This window comes from Anguilla rostrata, chromosome 2, assembly GCF_018555375.3.
Source record: "Anguilla rostrata isolate EN2019 chromosome 2, ASM1855537v3, whole genome shotgun sequence".
Taxonomy (NCBI): Eukaryota; Metazoa; Chordata; class Actinopteri; order Anguilliformes; family Anguillidae; genus Anguilla; species Anguilla rostrata.
Window position 1 is genome coordinate 67,415,857 of NC_057934.1, and position 27,499 is coordinate 67,443,355.

Genomic DNA, 27,499 nt, shown 5'->3' on the forward strand with positions numbered 1-27,499 from the left:
CTTAAAAATAAAATGGCTCCCTTCCTCCATTTCCACCAGAACATCTTAATAGCCATAAAGTTGGTCAAATAAAAACCAAAGAGACACTGCAACAGCACACAGTTTTTGTTTTATTGTAAATGTTGCAAAATTCATAATGGCAGAAACAATTCAGGTGCCTGGAGGGGCAAACAAAAAAAAAGCACATTAAATGAGAGACGTTACTACAGAGGCATGTTGCTGGTTCCTAAAACAGTAGTGGCAATAACAACAATAAAAATAAAAATAATAAAATAAAAAAAAGAACTAACTCTGAAATACGAAACCATATGACCAGACGCGGAAATTCCAGGGGTCAGAAGGTAAAAGTCCTGCCGTGCGTTTCTTCCAGCTGATTTCACTAATCAGTTCTACCTCCCGGCTGAAGAATTTGTGCCAACTAGTGAATCCAGGTGACTGGAACAAAATACTGAGGAGGACCTTCACTTTCTGGGCCTGGACTTGTCACCTCTGGATAATGATACAGTCCTATGGCGGAAATAACAGCGGACCTGACAACTGAATACACAGACATGCAAACACACACACACACACACACACACACGGGAGGCAGAAACTCCAGCAGGGTGGAGAAGCTCGTTTTTGAAGGAGCAGGACTGCCGGCTTGGCCTGAAGGAGGGGCTCTACTGCTGCCTGTCAAATGGTTGCCGGGCTACGGATCACAAAGGGCAGTGCAGTCTGTATCGCGCAGTACGGTCAATAATAAGCACATAAAATAAAAACCCATTCAGCAGCGTCTGCTTCCATGTCCAGTAACGGGGATAATAAATTAACATTTGAAACGAGCGCAAAGACGACGAAAGGAAAACATGGCTTTTCTGTGTTCACTCTGCTAAACCACCCTTATCTTAGGAGTTTTAAATTTTGTTAGGCTCTTTTGTTCTCTTGGGCAGGCAAGCGCAAGCACGCTGCCGATTTATATACACTTATTTACACGGCGTTCAGTCCCTTTTGTGTCCAAAGCAGTCGGGAAGGAACCCCTGGAGGCTCTCTCTACATTTACCTTCCGCACGTTAATCCTGAGCCACAAAAATAGTATGCACAATTTAAAACCACCCGTAACCCGCAAAAATAATAAATCAGACTCGGAAAAGTAGCGATCGCATCGGTCAGTCACAACATGGTCCGTGAGAAGAATGAAGTAGAACCAGAAGACCCACAGATACAGCCCGAGGCGTTTGATTTCGTTTGCTGTTCAGAGGTATGATTAAATATATTTTTATAAAACATAATTTCTTTTATTTACTTGATTTCAGAACTTGGTTTACAGGTTTTTGTTTTTTTTGGGATAGAGAGGACCACACGCGCTCCCTCCAGCTGATCACCGCTGTTTGAGGAGCGCCCTGTACATCGCGAAGCCCAACACGGCAAACACCGTGGCCCCAACGCTCGCCCTCAGCCAGAAGGTGGAGCTCTTCAGTCAGCCTGGGTCATGTGTCTGTATCAGAGGGAAGAGGGAGAGAGAGGGGAGGAGGGAGGGAGAGGAGGGAGGAGGGAGAGGAGAGGAAGGGAGGGGGAGAGGGGGAGAGGGAGGGGGGAGAGGAGGAGGGAGAGGGAGGGGAGAGGGGGAGAGAGAGGAGGGAGGGAGGGAGGGGGGAGAGTGAGAGGGAGGGAGGGAGGGGGGAGAGGAGAGGGAGGGAGAGGGGAGAGAGAGGGGGAGGAGGGGAGAGGAGGGAGGGGGAGAGTGAGAGGGAGGGGGGAGGAGGGAGAGGAGAGGGAGGAGATGAGAGGGAGAGGGGGAGAGGGAGAGAGAGGAGGGAGGGGGAGAGAGAGAGGGAGAGGGGAGAGGAGAGGAGGAGAGGGAGGGGGAAGAGAAGAGGAGGAGAGTGAGAGGGAGAGGGGGAAGAGAGAGGAGGGGGAGAGGAGGAGGGAGGAGGGGAGAGGAGAGAGGAGGGAGGGAGAGAGGGGAGGAGAGGAGGGGGAGAGGGAGGGAGGGGGAGGGAGAGGAGGAAGAGTGAGAGGGAGAGGGAGAGAGGAGAGGGAGGGAGAGAGTGAGAGGAGGAGGGAGAGAGGAGAGAGGAGAGAGAGGGGAAAGAGGGAGACAGAGAGAGAGAGCGATGGAGAGAGAGAAAGAGAGAAAGAGAGAGAGAAGGGGAGAAAGAAAGAGAGGGAGAGAAAGAGAGGGAGAGGAGGGAAAGAGGGAGACAGAGAAAGAGAAACACACCTTAGATTTGGCACAGGTTCTCACAGTGGGGATGAAGGCACTGGGCTGCAGTCTGATCCAATGGAGAGACGTTCACAATCATCCAGCAGTGATCAAACCGCAGTCTGGAGTCCTCACCCCTCACCTCCCACAGCCCAACACTGGGCTGAGGCCAGAAACAATAATGACCCCCCCCCCCCAACACCCACCACTCACAAACACCTCCCCAATCTACACACCCCTATAAGCACCTTCACAAAAATACAAACACAGAAGGAAAACAAAGGTAGGGCTGCAGTGAGAAAGCAGCAAGCTTACACTTGGGAGTCTGCACAAACTGAAGGGCCATGGTTAAGCAGTTGATGAAATGGGGGGGTGACACTGGAAATTCAGCGTAGGGATGAATTGGGGGGGGGGGCAGTCAAGCCTGATCTGAGTACCAGTCACTCACACATAGAGGGCAGGGCAGTGGTCCTGATACCCTCTCTGTACCCAAAACAAAGCAGCAGCTCTAGCCCAGTGCCACAGCTAGAGAGCCCAACAGAAGAAACATCAGGCCTGCTCCATACGCAGAGTTGCTCCGGATACAAATTACATTTGCCCTTTTTCCTGCATTTGAAAATTACACGTATCTTTACAGCACCGTCAGCTACCAGGCACACACTTTTCCACTGCCCAGATACTCAATCCCCCCGTCAAAGCAAACCAAATTCAGTGCAAACCGGGAAATAAATCTCCTAAATGAGAGGGCACTTCTAAATACCAAGCCTCTTTCTCTGCAATGCATCAGACTCAGGCCTGACAAAGGTCAAAAACGTGAAACAGGAGGAAGGAGGAGAGAGATGGAGATGGCACAGAAACGAAGACGCAACGATGAGAACTGCAACACGATGCTGAAATGGCAAAAAAAATTAAGACAATTAAGCGATGAGATGGACCGATGAACGGGAGAAAAAAAAGATCAAAGAAAAACATATCCAAATAAAGATGTGGTAAATGTCACAAGGCAGATCGGTGTGTGGCCTCACTGTTCTGTGCAGGTCTGCCGATACCCCCCCTCCCCCACCTTCCCTTTCTGTCTGGACTTTACCAGGGCATGATAGATTACATGTCTAGTAGCACAAACCAGGTGGACAGGGCTGAACTCTTCATCAGACAAGACCAAGGCATCTAGCTAGTCTAATTATATCTCAACCCTCTCAACCTTGTACACACAAATAGACAGCATACAGTTCAATAACAGTAATGCGGTCCGCAGGCCAGGCACGTACTGTAAAACCACACACTGGCTCTATGCTGCCCTCTGGTGGTGGCTCAGGAAACACCCCCTACTGCAGCAGGAAAATCTGTTACCTGAACTCCTTCAGGTGAAGAGTTCTCGCAACCTTAATGCACTTTCTGCAAGTCTGTGGAACTGGATTTTTTTTAACAGTACTACAATGGCTTACAGTGGCTGACAAAATTTATAACCTCTCCATGAAATAATGTTACCACAGCTGAGCCTTAAACAAATTTCTGACTAGCAACTGATAAAATGCAATGTAATTTGTAACAGATTACAAACTTGGTCCTGCCTATTTTACATGAAGCCAAACACTTCAGGGCAAAGTCCACTTTTCCCTTTTCAAAACAAACATGAACGGCAGCACAAAGACAGCAGACCGTCAACCTCGGGCTAGCGGCTCACATCAAACACTACAAATCAAAGGCCTTCTGGGAGGAGATTCAGCTTCACTCAACACCTCAGGCTTCAGCTTCACTCAACACTTCAGGCTTCAGCTTCACTCAACACCTCAGGCTTCAGCTTCACTCAACACCTCAGGCTTCAGCTTCACTCAACACCTCAGGCTTCAGCTTCACTCAACACCTCAGGCTTCAGCTTCACTCAGCACCTCAGGCTTCAGCTTCACTCAACACCTCAGGCTTCAGCTTCACTCAACACCTCAGGCTTCAGCTTCACTCAACACCTCAGGCTTCAGCTTCACTCAGCACCTCAGGCTTCAGCCCAGACCCAGGCCCCTGGCTTCAGCTTCACTCAACACCTCAGGCTTCAGCTTCACTCAACACTTCAGGCTTCAGCTTCACTCAACACCTCAGGCTTCAGCTTCACTCAACACTTCAGGCTTCAGCTTCACTCAACACTTCAGGCTTCAGCTTCACTCAACACCTCAGGCTTCAGCTTCACTCAACACTTCAGGCTTCAGCTTCACTCAACACTTCAGGCTTCAGCTTCACTCAACACCTCAGGCTTCAGCCCAGACCCAGGCCCCTGGCTTCAGCTTCACTCAGCACCTCAGGCTTCAGCTTCACTCAGCTTCACTCAACACCTCAGGCTTCAGCTTCACTCAACACCTCAGGCTTCAGCTTCACTCAGCACCTCAGGCTTCAGCCCAGACCCAGGCCCCTGGCTTCAGCTTCACTCAGCACCTCAGGCTTCAGCTTCACTCAGCACCTCAGGCTTCAGCTTCACTCAGCACCTCAGGCTTCAGCTTCACTCAGCACCTCAGGCTTCAGCCCAGCCCCAGGCTTCAGCTTCACTCAGCTTCACTCAACACCTCAGGCTTCAGCTTCACTCAACACCTCAGGCTTCAGCTTCACTCAACACCCCAGGCTTCAGCTTCACTCAACACCTCAGGCTTCAGCTTCACTCAACACCTTAGGCTTCAGCTTCACTCAACACCTCAGGCTTCAGCCCAGCACCAGGCCCCAGGCTCGCGGCGGCAACCAAATTACCCGCATCAACGGAGCGTCACGGCAACACGCAGAGCGTCTCAAAAAATGCCAGCGCTGCTTCTGTTTCCGCCTGGGCGCCGGACAAACCCGTGAAAATGAAATGTCAGACGAGAAGCGGATGCTAAATGGACTCTGAAGCCGGAACGAGGCCCTTCGAACCCGGAGCGTAATGAAAACTATGAGGTTTCTCCGAGCTCACTGCTTTGGCCACGGGCGATTACTCGTGTATTAGATTAGCCTTCCCCCGCAGCCTTCTCTGCTTCCATTTCTCAGGAGACACACGCGCTATCAAACCCGCCTCTGGACGGTGAGGGGGGGTGGGTGGGGGGGGTAGGGATTGGGGTGAGTACAGCAAAGACTCAATTTAAACAGGGCTGCAACTGTTGTTCTGCTTTTTTTAAGAGCTGTTGTATCCAATTACATACACACAAATCATCTGCTTTCCTGACAGTGTCCAAGTAAATCAAAGTAGGCGTGGACACAAACACTAAACACACTGAGTGGAACGCTTCACTGATTGGATGGTGATGCATAGCAGCCCCATGTCCCCATTGGTCCAGGAGCTCCTGAACCAGCCTTCTCAATCAAACACACAGACAGGGGTGGTTAAAGGTTAAAGGTTATAGGTTACAGAGAGGCACCGTTGACCACACAGACACAGTGTTAGTGTGACATGTTAGACACTGGCAGCCACAGCAAGCAAAAAAAAAAACAGGCAAAACATATTAGAACCAACAGCTGTGAGAAAGGGAACAGCACAAATTAAAATAAAAATAAAAAGTTACAGAACACGAATCACAAATAAAGGAACTAATTTCATGACACTTCCCATTTTGGTCCATTTCAAACGGCTTCAACCCCTTTTTCAAACCATCAAGATGACCAGCAAGAGTAGAATTCAACATTTGGGTTATACAGGCATTGACGTGAAAATTGAAAAAAATCCAGGAATGTAGTATTTCTGGCTGTACTTCATGGCAGCATAACAGCTGGAGGTCAGCCAAGGTCTCACACAAGACACGAATTCATTGGGATTTAATCATCCAATTGGTTTCACGATTCGCCTGAAGCGATTGGTCGAGAGGCTTCCCCCAAGACTCCTAATGCCTGAACCTGGAAGAGGATCCACTTTTCCCTCTTAGGTTAACTTCCGTCATGAGGCATTAATGCACAACGTACGGTTGGCTTGACTTTAACCCAATGATGACGCCGTCTCTCGTGGGTTTGAACTTGTGGCCGTGCGCGAGCGACACTCAGTAGCACGTCAACACACGCTGCCGCTATGGAAACGTCATAGAACGCCATTCTCACGCACAGTTCCGCCAGCCAGAGCAAAGATCTGGCGTCTCGGTTACGAAGATGCAGAGATCGACTGGACACCGGAGATACCATAGAATTCCATTTTACCATAGAATTCACCATTTTTTATAGGTCTCTTTTTTTCCCTTATGACCCCCTCAACGTGATGACAAAAGACCATCTTTCCTGCACGTCGATAGCCGACCACAGTCGTCAGTGCATTACATCACGAAGGCTTCTATGAGGTTTCCAGTGTCCTGTAAACAGCTCGTCTTAGCTGAAAGGAAACTTAGCCGTCATGGGTGATGACAAAAAGGCAAAAATATTAACGTTTCTCCCACACCGGACAGATGACGGTCTCTCCAGCGCAGATTTCCAAACTGCATATCCAACCCGTTTACTGAGGAAATCTTGTCTATTAAATGACACAAATTAAGCATTCAAATCGCATGCATGCTGTACACGGCCAAGGGTTCCGTGCGTCATTCTCACTTTGCGGGGAAATTAGCATGCGTCTGTGCAACGCCGTCACAACCCGTATCACGGAAGTCAAAAGCCAAACCCTTTTTCCTGCAGTGACTGCCTGCACCACCACATGCTTTACAGCCCTGTGTCATTGTAGCCAGCGGCGAGTGAAGCGCAGACACAGGCTAACCGCCCTGCCTGCTAAAAGCATCCGCTGCTCAACACCGAGCAGTGTGGGAAGGGCCATTCCTCCCGGCAGGGGGCAAAGGGCCGATGCGATTGGTCAACAGAAGCGGGAAGCTTAGCAGGTCCTTATTAATAGGCTGAAGCCAAAAGAAAAAAAAAAAGGGTGGCATATAAGTCACATGCACTCTCTCTCTCTCACTGCCCCGATTTACATCCCTGGCTTACCCAGCCACCGATGGGTTAAAATGAAAGCCTTTTCCGGGCATTGTTCTATTTTTAGCACATGTAAGGAGAGGGGAGTGGCTGTGGAGACTGTGCACCTGAACATGGAGCTGCACATACCAGGGGCAGGAGTGAGTGTGCGGCTTTGGGAAAAACAGCTTTCAATCAACAATTAAACTTAACTGTTAATTAAAGAAATCTCATGCAGGAGCACATCACTTTAAAAAGAAAACAAAAAAAAAAAAAGTCGCTCCTGGGTTGTAAAACTCAATTTAGTTTTTTTTTTTTTTTTTGTTCTCCCCACGCTCAGATGGGATTTACGGAGAGCCAGTTTCAAATCAGCAAGTCGGATTGATTGGTTTCCAAGAAAGCAATTCAAACTAACAGCAATAATGTCAGAGCGAACCCAAGCGGGCGAATCCAATGCAAACCCCACTTCCTGTTCATAAGCTAAAAGCACTTCCACTTAAAATGAACTTCAAAAAGACAACCCCCCCCTCCCCCCCACCCTGACAAACGACACAGCTGTGGAGTTTCTCCAAAGCGGACTCTGGATATGCAGTGGAAAGCTGCCTGGCAACAGCGGTCAGCAGCAAATGAAGGGTCAGAACAAGCAGAACGGAAACACGCTAAGTAAAAATAAACAAAAAAAAAACACATATTTTTTAAAAAAGCTCTGTAGGTGGCCCCCGGGGGGGGGGCCCGGGTGTGAAAGGGGTTCAAGGACCTGCTGAGAACGGCAGTGTAGAGTTTGGCCTTTACAGACTGCAGCAGCTCTGAGTTGAGGAGGTTCTGACAGATGCAAAAGGTGCACCTGTTACAGGAGCACATGCAGCGCAACCGGGCGTGGCTGCAGAGACACACAGAGGAAGAGCAGGTCAGTACCAGGACACGCCCCCCCCCCCTCCCCTCACCGTACCCCACATGGGTGTTGGGGGGGGGGAGGGGGAGAGGGAGGGGGCTGGGGGGAGGAAACGCAAGCACTGGTAAATGCATTACAGGTGCATGTGATCTCACTGAATGTTACCTACAGGAGAGAATGCTGGGTATAGCATGAACCTTTCCTGAGAGGCTGAAACCCCACAGCACAGGACTTCGCAGTTTTTTGTGAAGAAAACAAATCAAGTCTCAAATGTAAAAATGTGCTGGTCTGGGCAGCGGTAACTTCATACTGAGAGCACAAAGAAAATCCAGAAGAGTTTTTTAAAAAAGTTTCCTAAACAATGCTACCCGTTTCTGTTCTCGTTTTGTACATTGGAAAACAGAAAACATGAAACAGAATTTCACAAAAAAGAAAAAGCCCACCTACAGGCCTCAGACAGAACACAAAGGCTGTGTTTGTAAAAAGGGAAAGAGGGGAAACACTCCACAAACTCAAGGAATAAACGAAGGGAAAGAAAGGCTCAGTTCATAACAGGATAAAAACACAAGGATTTAGGAGACTCAAAATCATCCATTTTTAACAAGTATTTGTTTCCATAAAATCAGGGTTGTCATGATATAAATTAGACAAGATGAGCTTTTCCCCATATTAAATCTACTAAATCACAGTAGAGAACTTGTGCTTCCTGTAAATACTGCTTCCAAAGCCTCTCACTGAATGCATCATGTTGGCCTCAATGAATACAACAGTCACATGGAAATATTAACAGATTGATAGTTTTCGTAAATACTCATAAAACTTAATAATAGACTGTCAAAACGTGTTAAAAAACAACTCATAACATTTTTTTAATGAACCTGCATGTCAAGTTAAGGGCAACACATTTTGCGTTACGATCAACACAGTCTGTGTTAAAGTCTTCCTTTGTAACACATAAACTGTATATTTGTAACACAGAAAAAGTAACTTTGACGAAATGTGTTGAAAGTAACACAAAAGTAGGAACACAAAGAGTGCTGGATATTAACAGATCCTTTTTGAGAGTGTATAAAATAAATATAGAGATCAAGGAACTGCTCAAGGTTCACCTCCAAATGGGCCAACATAAGTTAGATTTGAAGAACTGAAGAGAACACAAAAGGACACTGCGTTGGCCAAGATGGCCGCTCACCTCCATGGTGTGGTCCAAATGGTCAGCTGTTCCTTTTGAGCGACTGGTATGACTGTGCATATAAATATGCTGTGTGTGTAGAGCCCTGACAATAATTTTAGCAATGATTTTGATTAGAGATACTGAGTACAGGCCCGGGCCCCATACTATCATGCGATGATACCACATGACCATGTGTCCAGAGGTGACTGTAAAGCAGGGGTCCGTGTTTTTCAGTTGAGAGGGGGAAGGGGCGGGGGGGGTGATTTTGTGACCTGACGCAGGCATCATCTGTAGCACAGCTGGCTTATTACAAAATACCTGGCTAACTAACCAACATACAACTTAACAATTCAGAATGTAGACTCCCACGTCTCTGTTAATGTCACACTAAGAATATTAGTTTGTTTTTTTTTTTTTAAAGTACAGGTGAAATTGGCCAAAGCGCAGAAATTTCCATGGCCTATGTTTGAAATGTAGATATCTAAAAGCTAAGTGTAACCTCTGCCGCCTTTCTCTAACAGGAGCCATCTGTCATTCTGGTCAGGATTGCTCTGCACTGCTGAGTCATACCCTGACATGCAGTAACTCCATCCCCTCTGTTTCCAGGTTGGAGAAACAGAACAGCATTTACTGCTAATCTTTCTCAGTCTTCCCAAACTCTCCAGCGATGTAATTACTTTTATATTTTAAATAACTGAGATGGCAATCCCTCAGGACGCCTCAAACATCAATCCTGTCCTCTCATCTGCCTTAATTAAGTCTGTGAGCGCTGAACTGATTTCCCCGTTTTGAGCGGGCAACGTCGTTTTCCGGGGGAAATTCGCTACTGCGCAAAACTGCCACTTTGAATAATCAGCCATTGCCACACCTGAGGAAAACAAGGCCTAATTTCAGCCCTAAAGACCATCCAGGAGACGCACTCAAGTTCAAACGCACTCAAGTTCAAACTGCAGCAATAGAGATCCAGGATACCGGTGTGTGTTTGTTATTTTTAAAACAGGCAGCCAACTGCCAAATAGAGCTAAAGAACCCTCAGGCAGTATGAACACCTGGACTCTGAGCCCACAGCCTTCTGGGTTAGGAGCCCAGGGGCCCCACCCCTTCACCGCTACACCAACGCTCAACCAGCGCCACTAATGGCCAAAGACAATAAGGGGCACGTAACAAAAACAATCACACACACACAGGGTGGAACGGTAGGACTGAAGGACCAATAGGAACATGCGAGGGACCGGTGGGGGGGGGCGGCTACTCCCGGTTAGGCTAGAGGCTGGGGGAGGAAAGGCGGGGCCGAGGCCAGGACTACTCACGGGTGCATGGCCATGGTGGTGAGCTTGATGTAGACGTCCCTGTCGGGTGCGTCGGCCGTGTCGCAGGTGAAGGGCTGGGGCGGGGGCATCTTGTGCTTCCTGCAGAAGTCCGGCGGCGGCAGGCCGTGCTGCTGCTTGGCCTCCGGCAGGTCGGACTTGGCGGCCACGACCATGCACGGCGTCTTGCTGTCCATGAAGTACTGCTGCGGAAACGCGAGGAGGAGGAGGAGACGGGTCACCGCCGCGGCCGCGGGGCTAACAGCTACAGCACCGCACGGCCTGCACGCACGTTCACGCACATACAGAGGCTAACATGCGTTTGCGGTTTTCTCTAAAAATGTACGATACTGTAGAACTGTAAAATGGTAAATGGACTGCATTTATATAGCGCTTTCATCCAAAGCGCTTTACAATTGATGCCTCTCATTCACCAGAGCAGTTAAGGGTTTAGGTGTCTTGCTCAGGGACACTTCGACACGCCCAGGGCGGGGGGGAGGATCGACTACCTCTGACTGCCAGACAAACCGCTCTTACCTCCTGAGCTATGTCGCCCCCGACTGTAATAGTAATGTGTCCTAGGCTTCCTGAAATCACAATTCACTGACAACACAATGTACACAGTACTGGCACCGCGTTGGGATGACAGAAAATCCACGGGTGAATGAATCAGGGATCATGTGTGCGGTCACTTCCCAAAAGAAGGACTAGTTCAAACTGCTGTCACCATGGTGATAACCTGCCTTAGTTCATGTTGCAAGGTGTGGTGCTTTGTCCTAACTCTGGGGTAAAGCACGGTAAAGCACGTAAGCAGACATAACATTATTTCTATTCTTACATATCGCCACCATCACCAGCAGAAAATACTGGGTAACAATGACGGATACCTTCTTAAATTCTTTATTTTATACTGCAGATAAAAAGTGGTTATAATGTCAAGAGGCGGGGAACTCCATAGGAGATGGATGAAAGTGGGAAGGCACCTTGAAGACCTTGGCGCAGTACTCGAAGGAGCTGGGGTTGCTGACGTCGTAGATCAGGCAGACGACGTCGCAGCCGAGGTCGGACTCGGAGAGGAACTCCGACTCGGGGAAGACCTCGTGGAGCTGAAGGGAGAGGGAGAGAAACCCGGTGTAGGTCAAAGAGCTCGTTGCCACTGGCAACCGGACTAATCCGGAAACTTTTTTTCCCCCCCCTCAATCGGTTTAATTCACATCGAGACGTGCAAGCAGAGTCATGTGACACGGACAGAAAGGCATGACACATCAGACGAATACCACAAACAACAGGGAAGGATACTGTTGAGTCATCTTCGGCTGAGTCTCTCCAGCCGCATCAGTTCCAGTATAGGGTACAGACGTGGAAATCTTGGCTCACCAGTAAATACTTCTCCTGGCCGTAGACGTAAGTGGTGCTGATGGCATAGAAGGACTTATGGTCTTCCCTTATCGTCCTCTGCCGCTGTACGGGAAGGGGGGGGATGGGGGGGGGAAGGCAGTGTCACAGAAAATAAAACGGTCCCATTTACCTAATAACAACAACACAAATGAGGTAGCTAACAGCAGAAAATGTTGGGCTTAATAAAATCTTAATCAATGCAATGGAAGACTATTCTAAGCCTAAGACTATTCCGAGCCTAAGACTATTCCGAGCCTAAGACTTATTCCGATTCAAATCAGTGGCAGGTACACGTCCCATCTACTAAAGCAGTGATTCTCAACATGCGGCCCAATTTGCATAACTGCGCAGCCCAATAAAGCCCCTTATTGTTCTGTCAATTAGACAAATTAATTACACACGAGACGACAGTGCGCCTTGACACCAGTACAGCCACCCAACTGTAACTCCTGTTGCTCTTTGCGCTGGCAGGGAAACAAAATGGACGTAATTACTGTGTAAAAAAAGGAGGCAGCGCGCTCGTGTAAACCGTGGGGGCTGGAGGAAGCCTCATGGTGTTACAGTGACCCCCCCCCTCACCGCAGGGGCAGGAGGAAGCATTATGGTGACCCCCCCCCTCACCGCGGGGGCTGGAGGAAGCCTTATGGTGACCCCCCCCCTCACCACGGGGGCTGGAGGAAGCGTTATGGTGACCCCCCCACCCCCCCCTCACCGCGGGGGCTGGAGGAAGCGTTTGGCCCCCTGGGGTGGAACGTCGGCCCCCCCCCCTCACGCGGGGGCTGGAGGAAGCGTTTGGTGACCCCCCCCCACCACGCGGGGCTGGAGGAAGCGTTATGGGTTGTGGTGACCCCCCCCTCACCCAGGGTCGGCAGGAAGGCTATGGGTTATGTGACCCCCTTCACCGCAGGGGCTGGAGAAGCGTTAGGGTAGTGACCGCCTCACCGCGTGGGCTGGGGACTTCTGCAGGTGATCCCCTCTTCGCCACGGGGCTGGAGGAAGCGTTATGGGTTTGTGACCCCACAAGACAGGTCGAAACCGTTATGGCTGACTATGTGACCTCTCCGCCACCACAGGGTGAAAGCTTCATGTCTGGTTACTCACACAGGAGCTTGGAGCTTATGGTGCGCCTGCTACGCAGGTTCCAGCCAGAAGGACTGCAGAAACCGCCTTCCGCTGACCGAGCACGCACTGACGCAGCGGAACGCGCGCGCGCTGCTCTTCTCAGTCGACCTTAATGGCGGTCCTGGGACTCGCGCTGCAGAGATGGAGGAGCAGAGCCGGACTTTCCAAGCTCAGCCAGGTCAAACCTAGGTAGGGACCACACCCATCCGGCCGCCATGTGTACTCACTAACTCACCAACCATGTACTCACATCACACACTCCTCAGTCAGACTTCGTGAGGGCTGGCCCCGCTGTTGCGGTCCAGCAATAGAGCCAAAAATAATCGCCAGCCAAAAGCTTTGATTGACTAATCGATCGATAATATACTTAACATTACTTATACTGACAAATATATAATATACTTATATAAGCAGGGCCTCTCAACCATTGTCACTTGAGGGGCAATGCCAGATTTACACAGGGCAGCCCTACCCCCAGTCACATTCACCCCCCCCCCCCGCTGACCGCAAGCACGCACTGACGCAGCGACGGCGGCGGCGGCTGCGTCCGCTCACCTGTAATGGCGGCCGCTTGGGACTCCTGCTCGCAGATGATGGAGTAGCCCAGGTAGCCCAGGTACTCCAGGCAGCGCTGCACGTCCAGGTACGTCGTTAACCTGGAGACAGGGAGGGACCACACCCAGAGTCGGCCAGCGCCACGCGTCACAGCTACGACTACCAATAAACACCCTACACACAACACTACTCAGTATACTTCAGCAACGGGCAGTTTCATATCCTCTAAATGACAGAAGAAACACATTTTAAAAAAAGGTGCTTCCCCCATGACTGTCACCTTACATGGGGACAGAATACCAAGGTCACACAGTGTCATTGATGCGAAGCACCATGGGTGCTGATAGCTCCCCCTAGTGGAGAATCTTCAGCCTGCTGAACAGCGAGTGAGCGTGCGAGTGTGTGAGCTCCATGAGGGTCTTTGCATGTAAAAACAGAGGAGCTGCAGCTCCACGTGTGGAGGACACGCACGGCAGTACTCACGTCCACTGCGACAGATAGCCCTGGTAGGTGATCCAGCCCTGGTCGTTGGTGCAGACCGTGTTGTTCACGTCAGGACCCCACGGCATGTAGGGGAAGACCTTGAACAGGTCCTTCATCTCATCTGGAGACAGGGCACAGTCTCTGTCCTGAAGCATTAAAGAGTCAACGGTCACACACTGGCACATACGACTCACCGGTCACACACTGGCACAAAAGAGTCATCGGTCACACACTGGCACATAAAACTCAACGGTCACAAACTGGCACATACAACTCAACGGTCACACACTGGCACATACGGGTCAAAGTTCACACACTGGCACAAGAGTCATCGGTCACACACTGGCACAAAAGGGTCAATGGTCACACACTGGCATAAAATAGTCATCGGTCACACACTGGCATAAAAGAGTCATCGGTCACACACTGGCACAAAAGGGTCAATGGTCACACACTGGCATAAAATAGTCAACGGTCACACACTGGCACAAAAGAGTCAATGGTCGCACACTGGCACAAAAGAGTCATCGGTCACACACTGGCACAAAAGGGTCAAAGTTCACACACTGGCACAAAAGGGTCAAAGTTCACACACTGGCATAAAATAGTCAACGGTCACACATTGGCCATAGTCAGGCCAGAGATGACCAATGAGTGAATGAACACCACTACAACACTGTTACATGCTTTATAACTGAGCCCCATCAACTGTAACAGGGAGAGCTCACGTTCAGTACTAGAGGGAAAAGGGTATTGCTGAGAGGAACATGTTTACCCAAATGTGTGTCCTATTGGGTGTAGTCATTTTGCATGAAAACCTTGATTTCTTTCCTTGTTTCTCCCAGTCAGTCAGAAAATGTTGCGCCATCACTTACAAATGCTACACATTCACGGTTAAAACAGAACCAGGATCAGGGAGAGGCACCCATGTTGACAGAATGACTAACTGCACTTGTAAGCAGACTAACTGCACCCTTACCTGGGAAATTCTTTGCAATTACTTGTACAGAAAACAACTGGAACACTTGTTCACATTGAGAATGGAATGGAATTGCCAGTCAAATCAGCAATGCTGTGTCTTCAGCAGAAGCCGTGTAGCTCTTCCGTGAAAAATAATCAATCTGACTGAGTAGGCGGTAAAGCGCTAGGCTAGGCTAGGCTAACCGCACCACGTCACATAAGCGGCACAGTGAGGCCATATCTTCAGCTCCGGAAGAGGAGATGCCCGTCCACTTAGGGTCAGTGTTCTGCTGACCAGGCCGCGCGAGCGATGACAAGCGCACTCTGAGCCGAAGCTAATGGGCAGGAGCTACGCTTCACGTTTTCACCCTGTCAGTAACACACCCAGACTGAGCTCGCAGAACACGTCAATAACACACACACACACACACACACACACACAGAGTAAAAATTTAAATCAATAGGCTTGCACACAGTCATATACAGTAAGCATTCCGCCTGCTAGCTGGAACCCACTTGCACATTATCTGCGACCATGTTTTTAAAAAAATCAATTTCAAAGACTGTTACTGTGCAGCTAATGGAATTTTTTTTTTTTTTTTTTTTTTGAAATGCCATGTGGCCTCGTTTATATCCCTGTCGCGTGTGCACATACCAGAGTCAGGGCACAGCTGGCTGAGCGTCAATCGGCTTTCAGCCCAGAGCCGCGCCCATTACTTAAAGAAGGGTTGGGGACTGGTTTTCGAAGGAAGCTGCGTTTACACGTTTGCAGCCACATCCTCAAATATAGGTGTTAATGATGTAATAATAAGGTTGTTAACAGACTAACTACGCTTTTAGTACACTACGCACAAAGTTAATGGACTCGTTAAATAAGGGGGACCCCAGCATGGCACTGTCCACATAATAACACTTGTTACAATAATCACACTTGACAGCCTGTCAAGGACAGCAGGAGCTCCACCAGCAACACAAACTACAGCCAATCACACAGCAATCACAGCCAGACCACAAATTACCAGTCAATGACTGCATGGACGTAAAATGCGGTTTGTCTGAGGGTTACCTTGTCGTGCTTATCGAAGACACTCTGGAGGAAGAGGTAGGCATTGTGGTTGAGCTCAGTGGTGCAGTCCGGTGGTATTTTTAACCTGGGAGAAGACAAACACAGCAGTTAAACTGAGAACACTCGGGGTTAAGACCCAGATTAATTCAGCCTTCCTTAAAAGCACAAGAGGAAAAATGACTGTCAACTACCATCACCCCTCATTAATAAAGTCAGAGCTGTATGTTAATGCTGTTTCAGATCAGAACTGCAATGAGAGATCAGCAACTCACAGTTACACATTACACATGATCCACTTCTGATATAAATGACTGACTTGTAAAATGCTTTGTATGTCAAAGGTCATAGAACAACGATAGAGCACAGAAGATATCCTTTACTGCAAAAACTGCATGCTTTCTTTGAGGACATGTTTAACACACACAGCTTCTGACAAGTTGGAGGTCTAGATTTATTTTGCACACTAACAATATTTAAGAGAAAATCCTCAGTCTACAGGTAGATTGCGTCCTGGTAGTTTTAAGTCACACACCCAAAACCACAGGAGGCTTGACGAAATGACTTATTTTATCTTCCATCTTACAGCTGAGCCACAGACAGCAGAAATTGCAACAAACTGTCGATTTAATGGATTCAAACATACATATTGCAAAAATGACCCTTACAGAAGTGTGCCTTACAGCACACTTCTGTAATGAGGTAATACTGAATCCAGGTTAATGAAATGCCCAATAAGCAACCGAAACAGAACAAACACATGAGGATATCCGATGATTTGCAAAAAAAAAAGAACAAGTATACTGTTCCGATGGCTTTCTATTAGAACTAATGCCACCTCCCTAGATCTCTGCTGAACCAGCAGGTTTTTCAGAAGGCGTATGATGACAGACTCACGGGGGGAACAGGTAGTCCTGCGTGAGCTCCAGGTCGTCGTCGTAGCCGAACCTGCGCAGCACGGTCCAGGTGGTCTCGTGCCGTCCTCTCTGGATGAAGAGTGTGTGCAGGAAGAGGAAACCTGAGGAAAGGGGAGCACAGCCTGTGTCAGAACCTGTATCAGTGCCTGTGTCAGAGCTTGTATCAGCGCTTGGGTCAGAACCTGTGTCAGAGCCTGTGTCACAGCCTGTATCAGCGCGTGGGTCAGAACCTGTGTCAGAGCCTGTGTCACAGCCTGTATCAGCGCCTGGGTTAGAACCAGTGTCACAGCTTGTGTCAGAACCTGTGTGAGCCACGCCCAGTTTCAGCGCGTGGGCCAGGGTGATGAGCTGTGTACAGATCGCCGACTCTGAGCTTGACCGATTCTGACCGACCTGTGCCGACTCTGACCGACTCTGACCGACTCTGACCGACTCTGACCGACTCAGACCGACTCAGACCGACTCAGACCGACTCAGACCGACTCAGACCGACTCAGACCGACTCTGACCGACTCTGACCGACTCTGACCGACTCTGACTGACTCTGACAGACTCTGACAGACTCTGACCGACTCTGACCGACTCTGACCGACTCTGACCGACTCTGACCGACTCAGACGACTCTGACAGACTCTGACTGACTCTGACCGACTCTGACCCAATCAGACCGACTCTGACCGACTCAGACCCACTCATACTGACTCTGACTGAATCAGACTCACTTAGACCCACTCAGGCTGACTCAGGCGCGCTGCAGGAGGCCCGGGGGACCCGGCTCACCTTTCAGAGTCAGGCCATTGTCACGCACTCCATCGCTCATGTTCTTCCGCACGACGTTCTTCACGTCCTCCAGGGCCTGAGGTGCCAGTGGGGTATTAAAGCAGGTTCTCTGCAACACACACACACACACACACACACACAACGGGCCGCATCAGCACTGGGCAGCAGAGGCCAGAGGCATCAGTATCCTCCACGCTGAACTCCAGGGGGACAGATACAGACTCCAGCAAAAGCCCTGAGGCATTCAGTCGCCCACTTAATATTGGGTGGGGTGTATAGTTTTCATACAAATAATGCATCAGCACAACAGCACATCTTCGACAGAAATTAGATGAAAAGCACACACTCATACTCATAAGCATATACTCATACACATACTATTTCCACCATCACCATTGTGCAGATGGTACAGGGGTGCAGTACGCACATTTTGGGCAGTGAGGTGTGCTCTGACACAGGGAAACGTGCGAGGCGTCTGCCCCGCCCGCAGCACAGCACGTGCGGGACACCGCACCGCAGCGACAGATTTACAATTCGGATGAGCGCGGCACAAGAGGAAGGGCCCCCCCTACCTGGAAGAAGTTGAGCTCGTTGTCATTGAGAACCCCGTCGTTGTCCAGATCCGACACCTTAAAGATGCGCGTCAGGGATTTCACGCAGGGAGGCTTCATCTGCAAACGAACGGGGGGTAGCACACGCTTAAATACGCACCGTCACTCCAGACGAACGCACAAACACGCTTAAATACGCACCGTCACTCCAGACGAACGCACAAACACACTTAAATACGCACCGTCACTCCAGACGAACGCACAAACACGCTTAACTACGCACCGTCACTCCAGACGACGCACAAACACCTTAAATACGCACCGTCACTCCAGACGAACGCACAAACACCTTAACTACGCACCGTCACTCCAGACGAACGCACAAACACGCTTAAATACGCACCGTCACTCCAGACGAACGCACAAACACGCTTAAATACGCACCGTCACTCCAGACGAACACTTAAATACGCACCGTCACTCCAGACGAACGCACAAACACGCTTAAATACGCACCGTCACTCCAGACGAACGCACAAACACGCTTAAATACGCACCGTCACTCCAGACGAACGCACAAACACACTTAAATACGCACCGTCACTCCAGACGAACGCACAAACACGCTTAAATACGCACCGTCACTCCAGACGACGCACAAACACACTTAAATACGCACCGTCACTCCAGACGAACGCACAAACACGCTTAAATACGCACCGTCACTCCAGACGAACGCACAAACACACTTAAATACGCACCGTCACTCCAGACGAACGCACAAACACACTTAAATACGCACCGTCACTCCAGACGAACGCACAAACACACTTAAATACGCACCGTCACTCCAGACGAACGCACAAACACGCTTAAATACGCACCGTCACTCCAGACGAACGCACAAACACACTAAATACGCACCGTCACTCCAGACGAACGCACAACACACTGAAATACGCACCGTCACTCCAGACGAACGCACAAACACCTTAAATACGCACCGTCACTCCAGACGAACGCACAAACACGCTTAAATACGCACCGTCGCTCCAGACGAACGCACAAACACGCTTAAATACGCACCGTCACTCCAGACGAACGCACAAACACGCTTAAATACGCACCGTCGCTCCAGACGAACGCACAAACACGCTTAAATACGCACCGTCACTCCAGACGAACGCACAAACACACTTAAATACGCATTGTCACTCCAGACGAACGCACAAACACCTTAAATACGCACCGTCCTCCAGACGAACGCACAAACACGCTTAAATACGCACCGTCACTCCAGGCGAACGCACAAACACCCTTAAATACGCACCGTCACTCCAGACGAACGCACAAACACGCTTAAATACGCACCGTCACTCCAGGCGAACGCACAAACACGCTCAAATACGCACCGTCACTCCAGACGAACGCACAAACACGCTTAAATACGCACCGTCACTCCAGACGAACGCACAAACACCTTAATACGCACCGTCACTCCAGACGAACGCACAAACACGCTTAAATACGCACCGTCACTCCAGCGAACGCACAAACACGCTTAAATACGCACCGTCACTCCAGACGAACGCACAAACACGCTTAAATACGCACCGTCACTCCAGACGAACGCACAAACACGCTTAAATACGCACCGTCACTCCAGACGAACGCACAAACACGCTTAAATACGCACCGTCACTCCAGACGAACGCACAAACACGCTGAAATCGCACCGTCACTCCAGACGAACGCACAAACACTTAAATACGCACCGTCACTCCAGACGAACGCACAAACACGCTTAAATACGCACCGTCACTCCAGACGAACGCACAAACACACTTAAATACGCACCGTCACTCCAGACGAACGCACAAACACGCTTAAATACGCACCGTCACTCCAGACGAACGCACAAACACGCTTAAATACGCACCGTCACTCCAGACGAACGCACAAACACGCTTAAATACGCACCGGCACTCCAGACGAACGCACAAACACACTTAAATACGCATTGTCACTCCAGACGAACGCACAAACACACAGTCTTCCGACCGAGCGTGCGACCAAAATCTGCGAGCGCACGTGAACACTCTACAGCAGTGGTCTCAAACTCGTTGCCATGGAGGGCCGTGTGTATGCAGGTTTTAATTCCCACCAATTAATGCCGCCTTAATTGAGTCCAATTATGCATTCAGTCATACGCATTTAACTGCACTGAAGCACAGAATATGAGCAAGTTTTTATTTGGACAGTGCGGCTCACCGTAGACGTCGGGTCACCGTTATGTGCAAACCTGCATCCCCTAATTGAGCAAATAATTGAACTAATTATACAATCAAGATCTGAGGCTGGAATAAAAACCAGCATACACACGGCCCTCCGTGGCACTGAGTTTGAGACCACTGCCCTACAGCATTTCAACAGCAGGGCAAATGCAGTATGGAAAGCTTTCTTTCCCCCCATTCAGCAACACCGTTCTCCTTCAGAGCCGGGCTCTTATTGAAGTGAGAGTTGCCTTTCAGCCAGGAGTAAATCATGAAGACCAGAGGCGTTTTTTTTAGGAGGCACAGGCGCAGCGTGTGATAAATGAATGACAGGCACTGCACCGGGGCCTGGAGGTGCTCAGTACGCAGCGGGGGCGCTTGGCACGGGGCCGCTCTCACCTCCTTGTCTTCGGGGCAGTACAGGGGTCCCGTGGGGTGCAGGACGGCCTTCTGGGCGTAGTAGAACAGCTCCGAGATGTTCTTCAGGTTTTTGGCCGAACACTTTCGGGGAAAAAAAAACAAAAAAACAAAAAACACAACAGCCGACGTTCACAACGAGATAGCGAAAAACAGAAATCAGACATCGAATCCAAACTCCCTTCAATAAAACATGCATATGAATGCGATAGAAGGACCAGGATTCAGCTGCAGGTCTGAATGGAGTTTTATGCTGAATCCACACATCAATGTAACACAGTAACCAGTCGTACATGCCTAAGGCTAGGAGGATCACTTTTTCTGATAGTGAGAACTCCTTGAATTCTCTCCACTTTAGGGTCTGGAAAATTGACACCAGCTAAGATTAATGGGTAAGGAGCTGGTCTTGTAACCGTCACAGGTTCGATTCCTGGGTAGGACACAGCCGTTGTACCCTTGAGCAAGGTCCTTAACCTGCATTGCTTTAGTGTATATCCAGCTGTATAAATGGATGCAATATAAATGCCATGTAAAAAGTGTAATGTGTGAGTCGCTCTGGATAAGAGCGTCTGCTAAACGCCCGTAACCTAACGTAATGTTAAGGATTATGGGGACACAGTCCAGTCTCTCTATAAAAAGTCGCTATCCTAAAAGGACCTGGGTCAGGTCAGGGCTCACGTCTACGCAGAGAGGGGCTAAGGAGACAGGATCAGTCAGACCGCTCAGACAGAGAAAGCTGATCAGCAAAGCCGTCCGCGACCGAAAGCAGCGACGCGCGGCGCACGCCCGAGCCGAGCAGCGGCGCGGGACACGCCCCGCACTGAAAGGCGTTTCTGGACACGCCCGACGAGTCCTGGTCCTGCAACTTCAGCCGCGCAAGACGTTCGGGAGACCGCGGAATGTAAATGTTTTCACAGGGCCGTTCAAACAACAGAAGCAGCCTCCAAGTGAAGAGCGACAAGCGCCACGAGTTAGCGCGAGCTACGACTATTCAATTCCAGACAGATCCCGACCGTTTCAACAGACATTACTTACATACGGCATTAGCAGCGCTTACAGCACTTACAACTTTTACAAGCATTTACTTGTATCCATTTCTCGCTGATAGTACTGAAAAATGGTTATACTCAGGTCAGCAGCCTACGAATCGAACCTGCGACCTTGGTACAAGCCGTTCCTACCTGTGCTACACTCCGTCCTAGGTGGAGCAACTGAATGCCCCTCGCACAAACACAGAGTGATCACACACCTCACTTATAAACCAGAGTTACACCCAGTTCCTTCAAGCAACATAAACTTTCAAAGTCCTGGCACGACTGCAGCTCCACTCCTTGAAGCCTGAAACGAACGCTGCGGGTTCCTTGACTGGTCCTCCACAGGAGATCGGTGACATTTCCTCCCTGGCGCGACAGCACCACTGCACACACGCAGTCATGTGACACTAGAGCGAGGCGACTACAGAAATGTCCCACACACGACCCAGACAGTTTGACACGTAGCCAAAAGGGGGTACCGGGACCACCGGGACCACCGGGACCACCGGGACCACCGGGACCACCGGGACCACCGGGACCACCGGGTCGCGCGAACTCTTACTCCAGCGACACGCAAACCAGCGTATGGCACGGGCTCCCACCTCCACGCAGGTCTCGATCTCGGTGTACTGGTTCATGATGGGGAGGATGGTCTCCATGCTGCTGTGCTCCACCAGGTCCGACTTGTTCCCCACCAGAATCAGGGGTACCCTGCGTCCCAAAAACAAGAGCCGAGAGCCGCTGTGAGCAAACGCTGCGAGTTCCGCAGCCCCGCGCCGGCCTCCTTTACAATCGGCCAGATCATGTGATTCGTTCATTCAATTACAGAGACTTGAAAGTAAAAAGTGAAGCACTGTTGTGCGCTGGGTTTTTTTTATTTTTATGGAGGGAGGCCCAAACACAGAGTCATTTACAACTCTGATATGGCTGCAGTAAAGCCGTCAATCACAGGGCTTTCCTCTCCTCCACCGTGTGCTCTCTCTGCGATTAGATTCGCGCACGGTGAAACTTGGCAGCTTCCCTGGGCAGGGAAATAAGAGGCTGTGTAAAATGCAATGAGGCTGCATTACTCCCGGTTCAAAGATACGAGCCCTGTGTCACGTCTGTAGACTAAACTTAACCCAGATACCCCGGCAAACCCGCACAACATGCTTCGTGGCTGTGGTCACGTAACACAACACCCTCACACCCTCTGCAAACCCCGCCCCCACCCCCCAACCCCACCAAAGTGCTCAGACTGCTCCTGATACAAAACACATAAATACCATTAGCGAAGCATAGCCATCGCAGCCACTGCACAGACAGGTCATACGTATAGTCTCCTGCCTCACACTAAACGCACCACTCACCTGCTATCCTTGTCCGTTCTGTCATTTATGAGTGGAATCCAGTGGCTGGTTACCTGCAAGAGAAAAACAAATGCAGAGAGCGATAAATGCTAGCAGAGAAGAAAATACAGAAGAAATATAAAAGCAGAAAGTATTAAACGTAATACAAAGACAGACATTCACAGCAAAGAAAATGCTGAGAGTAGCCTGTGCGCTAAATACAAGAAACGGCTAAACTCACCTTCTCAATAGACTTTTTGTTGTTGACGGAATACACTATACATATTACATTTGCCTGCAAAGGAGAAGAAGAACATTTATTACCTCCAGAATCATAACTATATATATTTTTTTTTTTAATTTGGAAAAATAATCATAAAATTATTACTTTTGATATTTCTTGGAATAGCTGTTCATCTGTTTGTTCTGCCTCTGCAGACGTAAAACAAAACATTACACCTGTGATTTGCAAATGCAAAAATAATAGAATGGCTTTTTAATGCCAGTTCTCCGCAAACAATATGTTAATCTGTGACCGATTTTGTTACCTGAATAATCTACTATGTGAGTGGGGACTCTCTCTGGAGTGACATCTGCAGGAATGGTAATCTCCTCAGCACGTAGAGGAACCTGTTTCACAGGAAACATGGGTAGAGCTCTGGACTTGTGAAAGGGGGGCACGCAAATTTAGCAGTCCACTCCGCAGTCCACCCCACACTCACAAGGACACTTTTCGCAAGCAAAGCTGGAATGTTTAGAGAATTCCATACCTCATCTGGGAACTCCTCGCTGACTAATGACATGATCAAAGACGTCTTCCCCACCTTGGCTGTTAAAAACAAGGACGGCAATGACACGGCTTACTTCAGTGGCAATACGCCATGCAAAAAAAACAACACAGCCTAAACAGGGCAAAACCTAAATCTGGAGCTCACCAGGCAGCCAGTGACAGCACAGCCCTGACACAGCTCTACAGAATGCTTCTCGGGCATACAAAAGAGTTAAATATGGTACCAACTGCATCTTTACTCAGTGGGACAGATTTGGGTCAAGAACCCGTAACAAGCATGCAGGCAGGCACTTTTACATCAAGCATGTTAAAATGACAGAAGGTTCTATGAGTCAGAACCCATAACGCTGGTAGTTGTGGGCAAGACGTCCATTGTTTGTAACACAATACTGCAGGTGATAATGAGGGGGGACACATTTCCTCTACACGGCTCCTTCCGTTGATCTCAAAGCACATTATAGTGAAGAGGATGGGGGTTCATCTCAACCACCACCAGTGAGTATCCACCTGTTATGCACTGCAGCAATTTTATATCATAACCGTCCCTCATCATAAACTGAGATGAAAGGGACGTGATTTATTTAGCCAATTAAAACAAAGAATGATTGGATTGCACGACTGAAAGAGCTAGTTTGGGAATTCTATCAGGACAGCAGGAAACTATGCATGCACGACAGTACTGGGTTGCTGGCTTTTCAACTTTGTTTAGAAGGATTAATGGCCCTTGCTATCCTATGAACGCCACTAACATAAATCCTGTTGTTCCACGAAGTCTCAGATCAGAGTAGTCCAATACTCAATTTGTCCACTTCAGCCATGCAATAGGCTATGGGCGATGTCTGCATGTATTTCTCAGCAAAGGTCAGTGGTGAGATTTGCAGAGGTATTTTTAAACAAATGAGCAACACCTGCAGAATGGTTTGCCCTTCTTTCAGTAACCTGAGCAATCGCCAACATAGGCGCCCAATTCTGGACTGTTGGTGGTCAGTGGTGAGACTTAGCCTAATTAAAACACTCCAGACAAGAATCAGACCAGATGGTCTACAACAGGCAGTCAAAACACTACCACAAAATTAAGCCAGCATGTCAACTGCTTGATAATAATGAGACATGAACTTGTGTGGCACACAGATCACAGCTAAGAGGGCAAAGCTTTGACCAAGTCCTTCACCACAGATACTTAATGTAGACAACACTAAAAGTAAAGTGTACGCAGGCCAATGAGCAATAGTCTAGACTTCAGAAATAGATGCAGGACAAAAGAATGGAGACATATCTCAGTAGAGAAGGACACTCACTCTGTGAGTGAGGTTCCATTTGTTCCTAAACAGAACTTAAACCCAATCGGCAAAAATGCGCGTGGGCATCGCCTGCAATGCAAAGTTATGCGTGCCTTATAGTGACTGAATTAAAACGCTGGAAGCAAGCTTACAGATAGCCGTATGGCAGCACGGCTAAACACGGCGTAAATAACAGAACACAGCAAGCATGTCAGTAAACGAACAAGCGCAGTGTGGATTTTGACCCCGGAGCTGAACTGATCCATGGCTTTGTCCTTTACTCGTCAACAAAGTGTGTAGGGTTGTATACCATTATAGCGCATACATAAAGCATCCATAAAATCGCAAGCTCCTCCATTAGCAGGTCAGTCAAAACAGTACACCATGTATATATTGTACAATACTTTGTCGGAAGCGTATACGACGAAATAGCCAGCTACTTAGTCAATGCCTGATTTCTAAATTTGAATATTTGGCCAATCCATAACTAGGCGAGTTACAGTACCTAGCTCGCTATCATCTAAAGCTAAAGAGAGCTTAGTCTAACTGTGATTCAAAATAATGCACAGACAGAGACCCCTAACTGCATTACGGCTTATTTACATTTATGTCATCAGCTTGATAATCAGTTAACCCAGTAAAAGAACGTGGACGAGAAGCACAAACCGGTTAGGGAACTTCAACAACAAAGTTATTTAGTCTAACAACTTAGCTAGACTAATTTATAGCAAGCACACTCAAGTTAAATATTCCTTAATGTCGAACGAATGTCAGTGGGCTCCGTCGATTATCAACATACTGACTGATAATCATTCATGTGTTGCATTTGGTATCATACAGCTGCATCAACTAATTAGGCAACTAATTACTGTCTACATTGCTAGACAGCTAGCATTGTCAGACTGTAGGGAGCAAGTTCAGGAACATGGCAACATGTTAAGAGTGAAACTTACGCTCCCCGACGAGTAATATCCTTACGTCCTTCCTCATCGTTTCAACCCCTTGTTCGTCAACAGATTAAACACGTGAATTATTTAACTGAAAAACATCTAGGCTCCTCGACTGCACAGTACTTTAGCTAGCTAGCTAGCTAATCCGGCCTTACGCAGTTCACTTATACAACCCCAAAGTGTCGGCACTGTTTGTAGGACAAACCGGACGGAGGGATTCCGACTCTTCTGGTGATTTAGCAGTGTCCGTTAATTAAGAATAAGCTTAACTGTTATCTTTACTAATAAACAATAGGATCCGCATTTTCAGAAGGGCCCAATTAAACTGCGCCTTCTGCTAATCTCAGATGGCTAGCTAGTTATGACATTCTGCGGTGGTCTCCTGAATGTTCCGCGCGCACGCCTCCTGCCGCCGACTTCCAGTACCCCGACGGCGAGTGGGAAGGGACATTCCTACTGAGATTTTAGCTTCTTACTACGCAAGAACTTCCCAAACTATGAAAATAGTTTATCTCACTTGCGTCTGATGTGTTGCAATAAAATAATGGCTGGTGATAATAACAAAGTAACAAATTTAACAAATTAACAAGTAAAAACTGATCATTTTTGAGAGCTGGTCCAGTTTCAGTCGCATGCTACCACAGAACAGAGGACACAGAAAAGGGGTGTGTATAATGACATATTACAAATCAGGGCCAGATCAAAGTTTCTACACATGCTGTTATTTTACATATTCTGTCATTTCTATCACCTTTGAATCTAAAGGTAAAAGATTCCCTTCATTGAATCTGAACCGGTAATTTCTCGGGTCTCGTCTTTGTAGCTATACTTAAATAGTACAAATATGCTTACATTCATACTTTAAATATTATTTAAGAAAAAATTATTTACTTGTATATACTGCAAATTTGTCAAAATGACAGCCTATGTCTATGCAATTATTGTTATATAAGTTACACAAGCTATTAACAGAACATCCATGGATTATATGCATCTAAATTTTACATCAGCACATTGGGTGACTGCCATATTGTATGTATTATGTATACAGTATATCAAGCTCAATCTTATTATGAAGTATTTAGCATACATTAAGTTATCATATAACACTATACTCACAGTGCATTCAATCCTTGTTTAGAGGATAAAATCCATCAGAGAAGAAAAC

General features: G+C 48.4%; 1 protein-coding gene across 1 annotated transcript; it reads right to left on the reverse strand.

Annotated features, from left to right (window-relative positions):
• Window positions 1-90: 90 nt before the first annotated feature.
• rhot1b (ras homolog family member T1) lies at window positions 91-26,769 on the reverse strand. The gene is given in 20 exon segments (XM_064323440.1): window positions 91-1,458; window positions 1,461-1,477; window positions 7,815-7,937; window positions 10,434-10,636; window positions 11,414-11,536; window positions 11,808-11,929; window positions 13,506-13,606; window positions 13,989-14,134; window positions 16,015-16,099; window positions 16,909-17,029; window positions 17,709-17,817; window positions 18,281-18,379; window positions 20,932-21,033; window positions 22,586-22,694; window positions 23,333-23,385; window positions 23,553-23,606; window positions 23,700-23,743; window positions 23,860-23,941; window positions 24,082-24,140; window positions 26,335-26,769. Coding segments are annotated over 20 exon segments (1,887 nt in total). The 5' UTR covers window positions 26,372-26,769; the 3' UTR covers window positions 91-1,360.
• Between the last annotated feature and the right edge of the window lie 730 nt (window positions 26,770-27,499).